This window comes from Garra rufa, chromosome 14 (assembly GCF_049309525.1).
Source record: "Garra rufa chromosome 14, GarRuf1.0, whole genome shotgun sequence".
In the NCBI taxonomy this organism is placed as follows: Eukaryota; Metazoa; Chordata; class Actinopteri; order Cypriniformes; family Cyprinidae; genus Garra; species Garra rufa.
The window spans coordinates 34,974,446-34,991,262 of NC_133374.1; the positions used below are offsets into that span (position 1 = coordinate 34,974,446).

A 16,817-nucleotide genomic window follows, 5' to 3' on the forward strand; every position below is an offset into this window, starting at 1 on the left:
GTTGTTTCTGTGATGTACTGAAATATAATTACAAGCACTTCATACGTTTCAAAGGCTTATATCGACAATTACATGACATTTATGCAAAGAGTATTTGCAGTGTTGGCCCTTCTTTTTCAGGACCTCTGCAATTCGACTGGGCATGCTCTCAATCAACTTCTGAGCCAAATCCTGACTGATAGCAACCCATTCTTTCATAATCACTTCTTGGAGTTTGTCAGAATTAGTGGGTTTTTGTTTGTCCACCCGCCTCTTGAGGATTGACCACAAGTTCTCAATGGAAATAAGATCTGGGGAGTTTCCAGGCCATGGACCCAAAATTTCAACGTTATGGTCCCCAAGCCAAATAGTTATCACTTTTGCCTTATGGCACGGTGCTCCATCGTGCTGGAAAATGCATTGTTCTTCACCAAACTGTTGTTGGATTGTTGGAAGAAGTTGCTGTTGGAGGGTGTTTTGGTACCATTCTTTATTCATGGCTGTGTTTTTGAGCAAAATTGTGAGTGAGCCCATTACCTTGGATGAGAAGCAACCCCACACATGAATGGTCTCAGGATGCTTTTGGAGTTTGGCATGACACAGGACTGATGGCAGCGCTCACCTTTTCTTCTCCGGACAAGCCTTTTTCCAGATGCCCCAAACAATCGGAAAGAGGCTTCATCGGAGAATATGACTTTGCCCCAGTCCTCAGCAGTCCATTCGCCAAACTTTTTTGCAGAAGATCAATCTGTCCCTGATGTTTTTTTTTGGAGAGAAGTGGCTTCTTTGCTGCCCTTCTTGACACCAGGCCATCTTCCAAAAGTCTTGGCCTCACTGTGCGTGCAGATGCGCTCACACCTGCCTGCTGCCATTCCTGAGCAAGCTCTGCACTGGTGGCACTCCGATCCCGCAGCTGAATCCTCTTTAGGAGACGATCCTGGCGCTTGCTGGTTTTTCTTGGACGTCCTGAAGCCTTCTTAACGAGAATTGAACCTCTGTCCTTGAAGTTCTTGATGATCCTATAAATTGTTGATTTAGGTGCAATCTTAGTAGCCACAATATCCTTGCCTGTGAAGCCATTTTTATGCAACGCAATGATGGCTGCACGCGTTTCTTTGCAGGTCACCATGGTTAACAATGGAAGAACAATGATTTCAAGCATCACCCTCCTTTTAACATGTCAAGTCTGCCATTCTAACCCAATCAGCCTGACATAATGATCTCCAGCCTTGTGCTCGACAACATTCTCACCTGAGTTAACAAGACGATTACTGAAATGATCTCAGCAGGTCCTTTAATGACAGCAATGAAATGCAGTGGAAAGTTTTTTTTCAGGATTAGAATTCATCTGATCACTCTTCATAACATTCTGGAGTATATGCAAATTGCTATTATAAAAACTTAAGCAGCAACTTTTCCAATTTCCAATATTTATGTAATTCTCAAAACCTTTGGCCACGACTGTACAGTGCCTTGCCAATGTATTCATACACCCTCATTTTCACATCAATCTACACTCCATGCATAAAGACAAAGCAAAAACAGAATTGTCACAACTTTATAAATGTATTAAAAATAAAAAACTGAAATAAGTACATTGCATTAGTATTCATACCCTTAACTCAGAACTTAGTTGAATCACCTTCACAGCCTCAAGTCTTTTTAGGTATGATGCGACAAGATTTGCACATTTGTCTCTTGCTGTGTGCTTGGGGTCATTGTCCTGTTGGAAGGTGAACCTTCTGCCCAGTCTGAGGTTCTGAATGCTCTGGACTAGGTTTTCATTAAGGCTCAATATATCAATAAATCTCAATATTTTGGTCCATTGAGCTTTTCTTCTTCTCTGACTATTCCATCAATCCCTGCCTCTGCAAAACAACCCCACAGAATGAGGCTGCTATTAGCGCACTTTACTTTTGGGATGCTACTCTACAGGTGATGAGCAGAGTCTGGTTTCCTTCAAATATGATGCTTGGAATGGAGGTTCTTCAGACCACAGGATCTTGTTTCTCATAGTCTGGGGTTCCTTTAGGTCCTTTTTTGGTGCCACAGCACCATAAAGCCCAGATCGGTGGAGTGTTGCAGTGATGTTTGTCCTTCTGTAAGTTTCTCCCATCTGCATACATGAAAATGGAGCTCAACTAGAGTGACCATCAGGTTCTTAGTCACCACTCTAGCTAAGGCCCTTCTCCATCAGTAGCTCAGTTTGGCCAGGAGACCAGCTCTAGGAAGATTTGTGGTTGTTTCAAACTACTTCTACTAAGGCAGGGGTGGGGAACCTTGATCCGGTGTCCCTGCAGAGTTTAGCTCCAACCCTGAATAAAAAATACCAACCTGTATCCTGAAGACCCTGATTAGCTTGTTCAGGTGTGTTTGATTAGGATCGCAGCTAAACTCTGCAGGGACAACGGCCCTTGAGAATCAAGGTTCCCCACCCCTGCATTAAGGGTAACAGAGACCACATGCTTTTGTGAACCTTAAATGCAGCATAATTATTTTCTGAACTCTTTCCTAGGTGTGTGGCTTGATGCAATCCTGACTCTGAGCTGTATGGGCAGTTTTTTTTACTTCAGAGCTTGGTTTTTGCTCTGATATGCGTTTTTAGCTGTAAGAACTTTTAGATGTGTGTGCCTTTCCAAATCATACCCATTCGATTGAATTTGCCACAGGTTAACTTCACTCGAAGTGTAGTAACATCTGCAAGCAATATGAATGCTCCTGAGCTAATTTTTTTTAACTGTCCCCAGATAAGGGTATGAATACTTATGCAAAAGAATCATTTAGGTTTTTATTTTTTAATACATTTGCAAAAAAATTGCCATCATGGTGTATGGAGTGTAGATTAATGTTATTTAAACAAGTTATTTAAAGCAGTTTAAAAGGGGTATGAATACTTTTGCAAGGCACTGTAAGCCTATAGGTGAGACTTCCGGTTCATTATCCGCTTTTTGGAAACGAGAAGAATAACACTGTGAAACAGTAAACAGTAAAACCGTTTGCATTACAAACCAGTGTGTTCACAATTAAGATAATACATTAAAATAACATGGTAAGACACACCAATTTGCAATATCGAGCAGCAAGCAAGCTGTTTTGTACAACTAAAAATAGCTGGACGCGGATGAGACCCGAAGCAACACAAATAAAATTTGCAAATGGCTGCGCCCTCTTTTACGAGAAGAAAAAGGTGAATATACTGTAAGTCAAGTTGAATAAGAGTGTTAAATGCATAATATAAATGCAGTATTTAACTGTTTCATTGTAAATGTGCTATTCCGTATCTCATTGTTATTTTAATGTGTAAACTTAAAGCTACTTAAAAGTTGTTGAGAGTTGTTTCTAATGTCTAAAAATATTAATGGTTAGGTCTAATGTTATGTCATTGTGTTCTATACAGTTTCTGTCCGCAGAGTTCTTCCTTCGCTGAGGGGACAGTGAAAGACAATTTGGAGGAGATTGAGAATCTCTTCCTTCAGTTCAGTTTTGATGACACAAACTCCAGTACTGGCGCTACAACTGACAAAGAGAATGTTTATTCAGAGAAACCACAGTTTACTGTTATTCCAGCTCTCAGAAGCAAATTAGAGCACAGTCTTCTGTCTGTCGCTGAGCAGCTGTTTAACTGCTACTCTCCTGATGTAAGTATAGCTGTATAATATATACTATAGAATATGATTGTCAAAAGCAGCACAGTGTCTGTAGTGTCTTCATATAAATTTGATTCTGCCTTACCTCACTTTACAGAGTTCAAGCACTCCCCATGAGTGTGTGTTGCGCTGTGTTTCGTTGCTCAGTGGAGTTCTGGCTGCTTACGTGTGTATCGGGCTCATCACAGAAGAACAGGCCTGTCACTCTCCCCTCTTCCTAAAAGCCAAGGTGGGATTTTCCATTAGTGACATCCATCAGTTTTCATCAATATTGTTTTAAGTTGACTTAAATTAAAAGTTGTTATAGAACTTTTAATTACTGTAATTGTGAAAAAATGGCTTTTAGTTATAGTGTAAATGCTGATAAATGCTAATTTTATTTTTTAAAAATTGAAGAATCAGTATGAGTTTTGGTGTCAGTGAGACAGGTCTTCAAAAAAGAAAAAAAAAAACATTTAACAAATGTTTAAAATACTCAATATTTACATTAATTTGGAGATTCAGTGTGAAATATATTTGTGATTACAAATGGTAAAAGTTTCAGATAATCACTTTTTTTTAAAGAGTTTTTTGTGAACAGTTTCTTTATGACAGCCCTAATTGTTTGAATTAAAATGCATATAAATAACTTATAACTCTGGACTCTGTTAATTATTTGCTTTTTATTTCTTTTGTAGGCATTGGTTCATGAATTTAGTCATTATGTATCAATGGCTAAAAGCAAACTAGCTGAGAATGATACCATCAGAGAAATTCAGTCAGTGATGTTGTTGTGCTCTGAAAGTATTAGCAGAAGAGAAAAGGTAAGAGACAATATGTGACCCTGGACCACAAAACCAGTCATAAGGTTAAATTTTACAAAACTGAGATGTATACATCATATGAAAGCTCAATAAATAAGCTTTCTGTTGATATATGGATATGGATTTGTAAGGATAGGACAATATTTGGCCGAGATACATCTATTTGAAAACCTGGAATCTGAGGGTGCAATAAAATCAAAATACTGAGAAAATCACCTTTAAAGTTGCCCAAATTAAGTTCTTAACAATGCATATTACTAATCAAAAATTACATTTTGATATATTTATAGTAGGAATTTTACAAAAAATCGCATGGAACATGATCTTTACTTAATTTCCTATTGATTTTTGGCATAAAAGAAAAATCAATAATTTTGACCCATACAATGTATTTTTGGCTATTGCTACAAATATACCCCAGCGACTTAAGACTGGTTTTGTGGTCCAGGGTCACATATGTATGACTGGCATTTCTAACAATAGTTATCTAACTACTGCCTAATCACCACAGAGAAATGTTCAAATGTAATATTTAAAATTTCACATTTTCAAAAACTATAATAATATCCAGGCAGTATTTATGTAAATATAACATTTTTAGTTTTAAAAATGTAATGTTTCTTAAAGGGATAGTCCATGTTGTGCTAAACCTGACTTACTTTCTTCTGCTGAAAACAAAAGTATACATTTTTAAAAACATTGGGAATGATGAGAGAATTAAAAATTTTTGTGAAACCATTCCCCTAAATGCCATGAAAGGTACATTAGTTTTATTTCATTGATGCATTGTGGTAGATGCTATTATTCATAGTGCTAAACATTTAATACGTTTATGCATTTACTGGCATTCAAACCCATGACCACAGCATTAGTGCTCTGCTCTATTGATTGTTTTTTTTTTTTTTTTTTTTTTAGGAGGACAACATTTCCACCATTTCTCGCAATTTATTCATGAAGACTTTGCCTGTGAGGTTGCTAAATGACCTGTGTGACATATCTAAACAACTGGTGAGACTTACTGTCTCCACATCTTTCCTGAGTGTGTTTGAAAATGTTATTTTTATGATTTAGTTCCTCTAGTGCTGCGGAAATTTACACTTTAACTTTATTTATACAAATGCATTAAGCATAGTTTCTTTTAGTTAGAAATGATACTGAGATGTTACAATCAAGCTTTTATTTATCTTTCTGAATGACACTCATCTTAAAGCACGCCTTTTACTTTTGCAGTTAAGCAACTCAAGTAAAGAGGACAACTCGGTCGTGGAGACCGACCCAATGGATGAAGATATGGATATGAGTAGAACCCAAACGGACAACCAGAAGGATATTGATCTGTTTGAAGATGGAGACGGGACACACCACAACACTTTCAGACCTCGCCAGTCTAATGAAGAAGCGAGTGATTCAAAGTACATAGCAGGTGCTCAGAGACTGGAAAACTCAAAGATATAAGCAGGGATGTGATTTAATGTTTTTTAGCAGTTGAGATCACTTTTTTTTTCTTCATTTTTGATTGTAGGGACCAAGAGTGCATTATCTGAGGAACATTTATCCAAACAAGACTTGGCCTTCCTGTCTGTGCTTGGTTTCCTGTCACTGTGTGCATCTTCAGAACTCAATGGTGGATTCTCCTTTAAACCTCTGGACACCCAACGCAAACTGCTCAAACTATTGGACCTCATAGACTTCTCTCAGATGCTTCACCTTCACACGGTGATTATGCTGTTTAATGTACTCTTAAATGATTGAAACATTGATTCATGTTCATGACTGTAGCCAGGCTCTTGACTGTTGTCCTTAAATTTGTGACCCTGGCAGTGGCGGAGCTACAGTTTTTTTTACATGGGGTGGCCAGGGGGTGGCCACACGTACACGCACTGTACTCATAAAGTTGAAATAATAAATTAAGGAAAGTTTTATTTGCAAAAATTATGCTGAGTTCATTTACAAAAACATTAGCATAAAGAAAAAACAACCAAACAAAAAATACTGCAATTAGACATAGCAGACATCAAACAGACCTGGATTTGAAAACAAAAACAAAAACACAGTTCTCTTTCATCATCTCGTGTTCGAGATCCACCTATGGGAAGGGCATCCGTACCTGACCTCTGCAGAAGCATCCAATTGCACCAAGTCTGGCTTGACAGACAGGAGCGCGTGCCCACTGGCAGGTAAGGGGCCGCCCCTTACCGGGCGAATAAAACCAATGCACGCGCTACCTTTCCTCAGTTGACATTCGCTTCTCGCGATCTCTGCACTTACACAGTTCGGCTGGATTACACTGCGCACAGAGTGTCTTCAGGAGGACATATCTTTACTGATCAGCCTCCGCCAGACGTGACAGTCGTCTTTTCAGCCAGGTTAGCTGTGTTCTGCCTCTGTGAGCTGCCCACGCTCTTTATATATCTCCCTTCCACGGCTGCCCGCCACGGATTTTTCCGAGTTTTTCTCCGAGATGTCGCTCTCCAAATCTGCTACTCCCGGGAGCATCTCATCACGGGCCTGCCCGGCCGCATGTGGAGCTCTCATTGCCGCCAAGGACTCTCACGAGTTCTGCGTGGTATGCTTGGGTTTTAAGCATGCTGAGGAAGCTCTGGCTAATCCGGAGAATTGCAGTCATTGTCTTCTGCTTCCCAAGAAGCTCTTGCGACGTCGCTTGAAGGTTGCGGCTACCCAGTGTCTGGAACCCGGCCTTTCAGACTCGGATGGGGGACACGGTGACGGCGACGCGCCTCCGGGGGCCTCCCAGGGCGCGACGTCTCTCAATTGGGCTGAGCTGCCTAATCCTGCGTTTCCCGAGGAAGATATTTTGTCGGGAAACCTTCCGTTCGTCGATGAACCGGCCGGTTCCGGCGATTATGACGACGCGGGCTTGCTTGGAGTCTCAGAGGACGAGGAGGCCATCCCGCTCTCTGGTGTCGCCCAGGTTAATCTCCCCGCGGCCGTTCCCCAGTCTATTCTCCTGGAGGTGTGCGAACGAGCGGCTGCTCGTCTCAACATCGAGTGGCCGGCCCCACAGAGCGCCACCGACCAGGAGAGGGACGTGTATGATGGGAAGGTGCTGGGACCCCCTCCCGGCCCGAGGAAACAGCTTTTTCCCGTCCTTCCAGCGTGCGCTAAGCACATGCGGCACTACTGGACCGATCCGCTTGATTTTAAGCACGGCTTGACGGGTTTAGAGGTAAAGGATATGGCGACTCTCGGCATGGGCGACCCCCCCGCTGTTGAGCCGTCAATCGCCAGACACCTCAACCCCGCTCAGGGCGGGCTGCTCGCCCCCCCTAAGCCGGTGCTGCCAAGCAAGATGGACCGTTTTTCCGCCTCTGTTCACCAAGCGGCCTATAAATCGTCGGCCTTGGCAGTCAGAGCGCTAAACGTGTCCTCCCTTCTCTCCGCTTACCAGGCGGAAAATCTAGATGATTTGGGGCAACAGCTGGACAAAGGATCGCCCTCGCCTACCCTATGGAAGGAGATCCTTATGGTTAACGACCTCGTCCTCCGTAACGCTCGCCAGGCTGTCCAAGCCAGCGGGCGCGCCATGGCGCTTTCTGTGGTGGGGGAGCGCGCTCTCTGGCTCAACCTGTCAGGACTCCCCGACAGTGAGAAGAGGCGCATCGCAGGCGCCCCCGTCGAGCCTGGTCAGGCTCTCTTTGGTCCCGCCGTGGCTATGATGCAGCAGCGGTGTGATGATAAGAAGAAGGAGGACGAGGCTTTTAAATTATGCCTTCCGAGGAAGACAGGTACGTCGCGCCAGTTGCCCACTGCGCGTGTGCCCAACCCCCCTGTTACAGGGCGAACCCCGCATCAGAGTAGGGAGAGACACCGCAACAAACCTCCTCCGCGGCAGAACAATCCTTCCGCCGCAAAACCCTGGGGTAGGCCGTCTTCTGCTGCAGCTGCGGCCGGGAAACCCCCCAACCCCACCCCCTCCGACTCGAAACGCAAGCGGCCTGCCTGATGTTCACCAGCTGGGGCCGGAGAGCCCGCGTTCGCGAGCCGCAAGCTCTATGGACTCTCTACCTGCCCCGGAGCCTTCGTCCAAAAGACAGAGGCTCTCCCATGGAAGGGCTGGCCACCTTCCACAGCCAGAATGTTCAGTGGCTGTTATGTGTTATCCCCCCACGTTCAGGGGGTCAGTTGTCAGGGAATGTGCACAAGCAGTGTCACCACACAGCACTTTCATTGTTCCCCAGACCAAACAAATAAAGGCTTCGGCCCCAGTGTTCCCCAACACACAAAACACAAAGAACACACTGAAAGAAACGAATCTAATAAATTCGTTTCAGCGAGAGAACATCTCTCCGGTTCCCTGCACGCCGTCCCTAGTCTGTCCGCTAGATGGCGCCATTGCATCACATATGAGCGATCCGGGCGTATTAGCAGCCCAAAGCTGCTCTCCGGTTTGTGTGGGGTCTCTAATGAATCAGGTCGCAGCCTGGCGGTCAGTGTCAGCTCCCGAATGGGTGATTCGTACTATAATGAAGGGGTACAGACTTCAGTTTGCCACAAAGCCCCCTCTTTTCAACGGAGTTATCTCTTCTCACACGGAAGAGAGCTCCGCTCACATTCTGAAAGACGAAATCTCCGCTCTTCTCGAGAAGGGGGCGGTGCAAGTGGTACCACCGCACTCAAGCAGTCAGGGGTTTTACTCCCGTTATTTCCTAGTCCCGAAGAAGGACGGTTCTCTCCGCCCTATTCTGGATCTCAGAGTGTTGAACAAACATCTCAGGAAATACAATTTCAGAATGTTGAGTCACTCCTCTCTTTTAAGATCCGTAAATCACACTGCGTTTTTTACAGTGATCGATCTGAAAGATGCCTTTTTCCACATAAGCATCTATCCTCCACACAGAAAATTCCTTCGTTTCGCCTACCAAGGCGTTTGTTACGAGTTCACAGTTCTTCCTTTCGGGCTCTCACTCAGCCCGAGGACGTTCTGTCTGTGTGTGGAGGCAGGACTCGCTCCGCTGAGAGCAGCGGGACTCAGAATCCTGACGTACATAGACGATTGGCTGATCATAGCCAATTCGAGAGAGGAAGCGATACAAAGCACTGCCCGTGTGCTCGCTCACATCACAGCGCTCGGCTTCAGAGTGAACGTGAGCAAGAGCAATCTCACTCCTTCGCAGAATGTGATTTTTCTGGGGCTGGAGCTGAACTCTATAACAATGCGCGCACGGCTCTCGCAACAGCGCACTCTCTCTCTTCTGAAATGCCTCTCGCTTTTCAGAGAAGGGGCGAGGGTACAGTCTCAGACTACAGGGTCTTATGGCTTCGGCTGTCCATGTCCTGCCTTTAGGCCTGCTGAGAATGAGGGCGTTCATGAAGTGGGTTTTATCTCTTCATCTCAGCCCATTACGCGATCTCTGCCGCTCTGTCTCGGTGACGCACGCTTGCGCTGCGCCACTGGAGGAATGTGGAGTTTTACGCTCATGGAACTCCCCTCGGGGCAATCATGATGCGCAAAGTTGTGACGACAGATGCCTCCTTAACAGGGTGGGGTGCCACACAGGAGGGCAGAACAGTGAACGGTGTGTGGCCAAACACACTTCACTCAGCCCACATAAATTATTTGGAGCTCCTCAGGGTTTGGAAAGCTCTGAATCACTTTCTGCCCCGCCTGCAAGGGCATCACGTGCTGGTGCGTTGCGACAACACCACAGCCGTGGCTTATATCAACCGTCAAGGGGGGATGCGCTCTTCAAAGCTCCATGCTCTAGCTCACAGGCTGTTAGTATGGAGCAGGCGACACTTCCTGTCGTTACGGGCGACTCATGTCCCAGGCGTTCTGAACAGAGGAGCAGACCTTCTATCGAGGGGGAACCCACTCTATGGGGATTGGCGCCTCCACCCTCAGATAGTGGGGCTACTGTGGAGGAGATTCGGTCAGGCGACCGTCGATCTCTTCGCCTCGCACGAAAACGCCCAGTGCCCTATGTTCTTCTCGCTACGGGACGAGGACGCCCCCCTCGGCGTGGACGCACTGGCCCATCCATGGCCCAAAGTGCTTCTCTACGCATTTCCTCCGCTATCGTTAATAGCGCCCACTCTGGCCAGGGTGAAAGAACGGAGCCTGACGCTCATTCTGATAGCACCCAGATGGCCCAAATCTCCATGGCTGGCACAGATAATTCCTCTTCTGTATGCACAGCCGTGGCCACTTCCACTACGCACAGACCTCCTGTCTCAAGCGAACGGGGAGATCTACCATCCCCACCCAGACAGGGTGGCTCTATGGGCCTGGCCCGTGAGAGGGAAAATTTAAACACGTTGGGGCTCCCCCCACGTGTTGTCGCTACCATTCAGAATGCCAGAGCCTCCTCCACACGCTCTCTTTACAACTGCAAGTGGCGTGTTTTTGAGCAGTGGTGCGATGAGCGCCAGCTGATAGCGTATCAGTGCTCATTCACTGCTATTTTGAGCTTTTTGCAAGACCTTATCGATGGTGGAAGATCTTTTTCCACTATTAAGGTTTACTTGGCGGCTATCGCCGCATGTCATGTTGGGTTCGATGGCACGACAGTGGGGCAACACCCCCTCATTCGTAGATTTATGAAAGGCGCCCGCCGCTCCCTTCCAGTCACTAAAAAAGTGATTCCAGAATGGGACCTCTCCATGGTGCTGGGGGTCTTGTCTCAATACCCTTTTGAACCGCTGGGAGACATTTCTCTTCTAGCTTCTGTCTCTTAAGACAGCTCTGCTCCTGGCACTGGCATCAGCCAAACGTGTCAGTGACTTGTATGCACTCTCAGTCCATTCCTCATGCACGAAATTCTCCATCAATGGAGACAAGGTCTTTCTAAGGCCTAACCCAGCCTTTATGCCAAAATGCTTCCCAGCATTTGCGTGTGAGGTGATTCAGCTTTCCGCTTTTCATCCTCCTCCTTTCTCCTCTTCAGAAGGATAAGAGGCTGAACGCTTTATGTCCTGTTCGCTCTTTACATTGACAGGACCAGCGCTTTCAGAAGGAGCGACCAGCTCTTCATTTCTTGGGCCCCCCCTAACACAGGGAATCCCATTTCTAAGCAACGCCTCTCTCATTGGCTTGTGAAAGCCATCTCCTTGGCATATGAATCTAAGGGAGTGCGTCCTCCAGAGGGCCTCAGAGCTCACTCCACTAGAGGCTTGGCAGCCTCCTGGGCTCTGTTTAACGGGGTTTCCTTGCAGGACATTTGTGCCGCTGCAAGCTGGGCCTCACCACATACATTTGTCAGATACTACCGGCTGGATGTCACCCAGACCCCGGTAGCTCATTCTGTTTTAGGTGTGGGTTCTTCGTTGGGTTGCGCCCTCGGACCCTTAACACCTTAGGCTTGAGTGGTCCAACTCAGCTTATTCATGTTTCTAAGCAAGTCATCTGCCCCCCCCCCACCCACATCTTTATTATGTGTGCATATATTATTATTAATATATCAGCATGAGGTGTGTGGCCATATTATGTGCATGTTACCACAGTTCATTCTTGCACGGCTGGTATTCATGCTCATTATGGGGGTCTGATCCTTGGTGACGTGTCAAGCACCGCCTCTCCAGGTGACCGTCCTCTGGCTTACAGGGCCTCACTGTGGGTGTATTGGGCAACCGGGGAGCTGTCCATATCTCCCATAGGTGGATCTCGAACACGAGATGATGAAAGAGAACAATAGGTTACTGTCGTAACCCCGGTTCTCTGAAACATCGAGTGGAGAGATCCACCAAGTTTGCCCCGCTTGCTGCGAGAAGCGAATATGCTCACTGAGGAAAGGTAGCGCGTGCATTGGTTTTATTCGCCCGGTAAGGGGCGGCCCCTTACCTGCCAGTGGGCACGCGCTCCTGTCTGTCAAGCCAGACTTGGTGCAATTGGATGCTTCTGCAGAGGTCAGGTACGGATGCCCTTCCCATAGGTGGATCTCTCCACTCGATGTTTCAGAGAACCGGGGTTACGACAGTAACCTATTGTTTTAGTCATCAGTTACAAACTTATCCTAGGTATGTTTAAAACAACTTAATTCTGCGGTTCTGATGAGAACTGGCAAAACGTTTCACAAATTCATCCATGTTGAGGGAGCGTATCCTCCTTGACTCAACACTGAGAATCCCTTGGTGACGTAACCTGTCATCAGACATTGTTGTCCTAAGGTGGGTTTTAATAAGTTTTAACGCAGAGAAGCTTCTCTCGCAAGTTGCATTGCTCAATGGTGTAACAAGAAAAATTGTACAAAGTTGAAATAACATTGTTAATTAAATATAATAACTTACATACAGGGCACACAATTAACTTTTTTACTTGGTAGCACTTGTGCTCCCAACTTCAAAAAGTTAGGAGCACCATAAAAAAATTTAGGAGCATCCAATTTCTTTTTTAGTAATGCACTGATATTGATTCCTCATGGTTCTTCATTTTGATTGCCGATGTTTTACAAGCAAATGGGCTGATTCTGAAAGCCTTTCTTATATATTTATTTTACGCCTTAAGCAAGGGACAAGAATGAATGAAAATATGAGTACATGAACAAGATGTTTATTTTCTCTATTATACTGTAGGTACAGCAATTTAAATTAGAGACAACCACTGCATTTTTTAACAACCTACTATATTTTAAATAACAAAAAATAAACGACACAGTTCTTTCGTTCTTTCAATAAATGCCGCCATAATCAAAGGGCTACCCTTTCAATTTTCAAAGTGCACATAGAGACCGAATCTTTCAAGCATTATACAGAGCTGTAGACAACTACTACACAACTTATTATAGCCCACATAGTAATATTTAATAACAGCGTCGATATTTTATGTAGCCTAATTTTCGCGCATTGAGGAGTCGCTCTCTGAATGTGGGGTATTAAAATTGCTTTTGAATGCGCGTTTTACTTTTGGTTTCGTTTTAGCGATCAAGCGAAACTCGGCGGTGCTGAGCTTGCATTCTACAATACAAAAGATTACTTTAACAAAACCTTTTGAAAGTGGGTGGACACCAACGGGATTTTGAAAAACGTGTCCCCAGTGAAAATTACGCCCCTGCGTGAGTGCAATTCTGCCGCTGAGTTATCATCAAAATGCTCCCAAATATAATTTGAGGTTGCGCTGATTAAATTTTGCGAGCATATGCGACAAAAAACGGTCAATTTCGAGCCCTGTACATGCATGGTATGTGCATGTAATACTAGCACAGATGAAGTATAGCGTTAACGGTCCAAAGTGCGAATTGATCTCTCAATTCTCATTAAGTTAACTGATGTTGTCGGCGCCTCGTTCACTTACACAACAGATAATAAACGTTACTCAGCAAACAAACCTTATAATAAACTATAAAACGTATTTTAAATATTATGTTTTATTATTCGTTTTACCTTGAAACCATGTTCATGTCTTTGGCTCGTATAAGCAGCGTTGCCGGCAAAATTCTAAAACTTCTTTAGACAAATGAGATGTCAATCAGCATCAGCTACTGCCAGCAGCAAATAAAATTTTGGTGTGGCACCCGGCATGGCCAATCGGATGTCAGGGGTGTATTATACAGGGACACCCTTCTGGCTCCGCCACTGGACCCTGGACCACAAAACCAGTCTTAAAGAAGAAGTCCACTTCCAGAACAAAAATTTACTCACCCCCTTGTCATCCAAGATGTTTGTGACCTTCTTTCTTCAGTCACTAAAGAAATTATGTTTCTTGAGGAAAAAAAATCAGGAATTGTCTCCGATGTCTACAAGTTTAAATGTCCAAAATGCAGTTTAAATGCAGCTTCAAATGGCTCTAAACGATCCCAGAAGGGTCTTATCTAGCAAAACGATCGGCCATTTTCGAAACAAATTGACAATTTATATACTTTTTAACCTCAAACGCTCATCTTGCCTAAGTCTGCGTGAACTCGAACTCGAAAAACTCCCATCTCATTTTCTTCCCCAACTTGCAAATTGTTCTAAATCGCTGCAGAAGTACAGACCCAGTGTTTACAATGTGAACATGCAAAGTAGATCAAACGTCTTTTACAAAAAATAAATAAAACAGCGATATAGGCCGATTTTGACGTTGAAGAAGAAAATGAGGCGGGAGTTTTTCGATATACCCTAACTGTATGGACCGCATTGAACCAGAAAAAAACAGAGTTCACGCATACTTAGACAAGACGAGCATTTGAGGTTGAAAAGTATATAAATTGTCAATTTGTTTTGAAAATGACCAATCGTTTTGCTAGATAAGACTCTTCTTCATCAGCTGGGATCATTGAGAGCCCTTTGAAGCTGCATTTGAACTGCATTTTGGAAGTTAAAACTTAGGGGTACCATTGAAATCTATTATTTGGTGATAATTCCTGAAATGTTTTCCTCAAGAATTACTTATCGACTGAAGAAAAAGAAAGACGACATAGGGGTGAGTAAATTATCTATACATTTTTGTTCTGAAAGTGGACTTCTCCTTCAAGTAGCACAGGTATATTTGTATTTTTGCAATAGCCAACAATACATTGTATTTTCTTTTATGCCAAAAATCATTAGGATATTAAGTAAAGATCATGTTCCATGAAGATATTTTGTAAATACATTTTCTACTGTAAATATATCAAAATGTAATTTTTGATTAGTAATATGCATTGCAAAGAACTTCATTTGGACAGCTTTAAAGGTGATTTTCTTTGTATTTAGATTTTTTTTTTGCACACTCAGATTCCAGATTTTTTAAATATTTGTAATATAGTTGTTCTGTCCTAACAAATCATACATCAATGGCAAGATTATGGTGTCACATATGGTCCAAATCTTACTAGCACATCATAGGTGTATCTAATGCATCTAAAGTCTTTGTCATTGTTTACTTGTGTAGTATCTTTCATTGCTGAAGAAACTCCCAGCAGAAGTCACATCTCTGGATCCTGAAGAATTTGATACTCTCCTCAGGCCTCTGGCGTAAGGATACCTCAATTTCCTTTATGTTCAATATTGTATATCAGCGGTGCCTTAAAGAAATACTTTACCCAAAAATGAAAAGATTTTAGACACACTTCATATTTTTAGATATTTATATTAATATAGATATTAAAAAAGTGAGAAATTGAATTGAGCTATTGTTCTATTATTTAATATAATTAACCTTAAAGAAATGCTTCACCCAAAATTGTAAGAAAACCAAACAACAAAAACTGAACAGATTTACAGTTAATATAGCAATACATTACTTGCTTATGAATAGACCCTCTGCAGTGAATGGGTGCCGTCAGAATGAGAGTCCAAATGGCTGATTAAAACTTCACAATAATCCACACCACTCCAGTCCATCAATAAATGTCTGTGAAGTAAAAAGCTGCATATTTGTAAGAAACCTTTAACAAGGCATTTTATTTATTTTACCATCGCTCAAAATAACAGTGTATAATCTATAATAACGCTTCCTCCAGTGAAAAAGTCCACCCCTTGTTGTCTCTGACATCTGACATCCATTGACATATTTGGACTATGTTTTTGCTTGTGCTTTATAATGATGGATTTGTTTATTACAAACATTCAGCTTTTCCTTTTAAAATATGTTAAATTGGTGGACTGGAGTTGTGTGGATTACTGTAAAGTTTTTATCAGCTGTTTGGATCAGAAACTGTTCCAATAACTAATTGTTCTAATGTCTTTTGGTTTTCCATGCAGAGATGTTTGTTCTCTATATCGGCAAGACCAGGAGGTGTGTGCTGCCATCCTGTGCTCTCTTCTGCCATCCATCCGCTGTCTGGGCCGCACTCCACCTGTGAGCGAGCAGGAAGATGAGATGGCACATATCAAAGGAGCTCTGCTCAAAGTCATATCAGGATTCTGGTGAGTAACACACTTTATCCCAGAGGGTATGATGTACCATGGTAGCACTGTGCTGTGGTGTTTGTTCAAGTTCCCTCGAGTATGATTCAGATATCCTGATACTTAAATATGGTAATAATTCAGTTGCATGGCATATTAAAAAACTGAGGCTATATGATGTAATATATAATCAGCAAAAAAGCTGACGTGTTTACAACTGTGACAATAAACGCTTATCAGGATCAACCAAACGCTGGATTATGAAGTATGTGAAAAAGTGTGGCACGGCACAAAACAATTCATTATTGGTTGTTTTACCTGTCATTCATTTGGCCTCTTGGGCGGTCCTTGCCCATTCAAAGCAGCCAAGGTTCCAAGACTTCCTGCTGTCAGTCTGAAACTCTGGCTACACGAGACTACAGTTAGAGACTTTTCTGCTGTCTCTGAAAAACACCAGAAGTAAGATGGCTAGGGTTCTTGCTCACTTGTGTGAACATGAGATTCTTTAAGAACTTTTGTTTCGATTAAATTAAATTCACTCTCTCTGTACAGCATCTTGGGTAAATCTGGCAAATGTACTTCATCTGTGAGGCTGGCACTAAGGCAGTGTTTACTGGCTTTGCTG

General features: G+C 43.4%; 1 protein-coding gene across 1 annotated transcript in view; it reads left to right on the plus strand.

Moving 5' to 3' along the window:
* The window catches only part of atm (ATM serine/threonine kinase), a 71,898-nt gene that overhangs the window by 11,609 nt on the left and 43,472 nt on the right, over positions 1-16,817 (plus strand). The window contains exons 12-20 of the mRNA XM_073817380.1: positions 3,377-3,617; positions 3,724-3,855; positions 4,304-4,429; positions 5,345-5,437; positions 5,660-5,852; positions 5,952-6,145; positions 15,237-15,319; positions 16,049-16,213; positions 16,745-16,813. Of these exons, the coding sequence (XP_073673481.1) occupies positions 3,377-3,617; positions 3,724-3,855; positions 4,304-4,429; positions 5,345-5,437; positions 5,660-5,852; positions 5,952-6,145; positions 15,237-15,319; positions 16,049-16,213; positions 16,745-16,813 (1,296 nt within the window). The remainder of the gene's footprint in view (positions 1-3,376; positions 3,618-3,723; positions 3,856-4,303; positions 4,430-5,344; positions 5,438-5,659; positions 5,853-5,951; positions 6,146-15,236; positions 15,320-16,048; positions 16,214-16,744; positions 16,814-16,817) is intronic.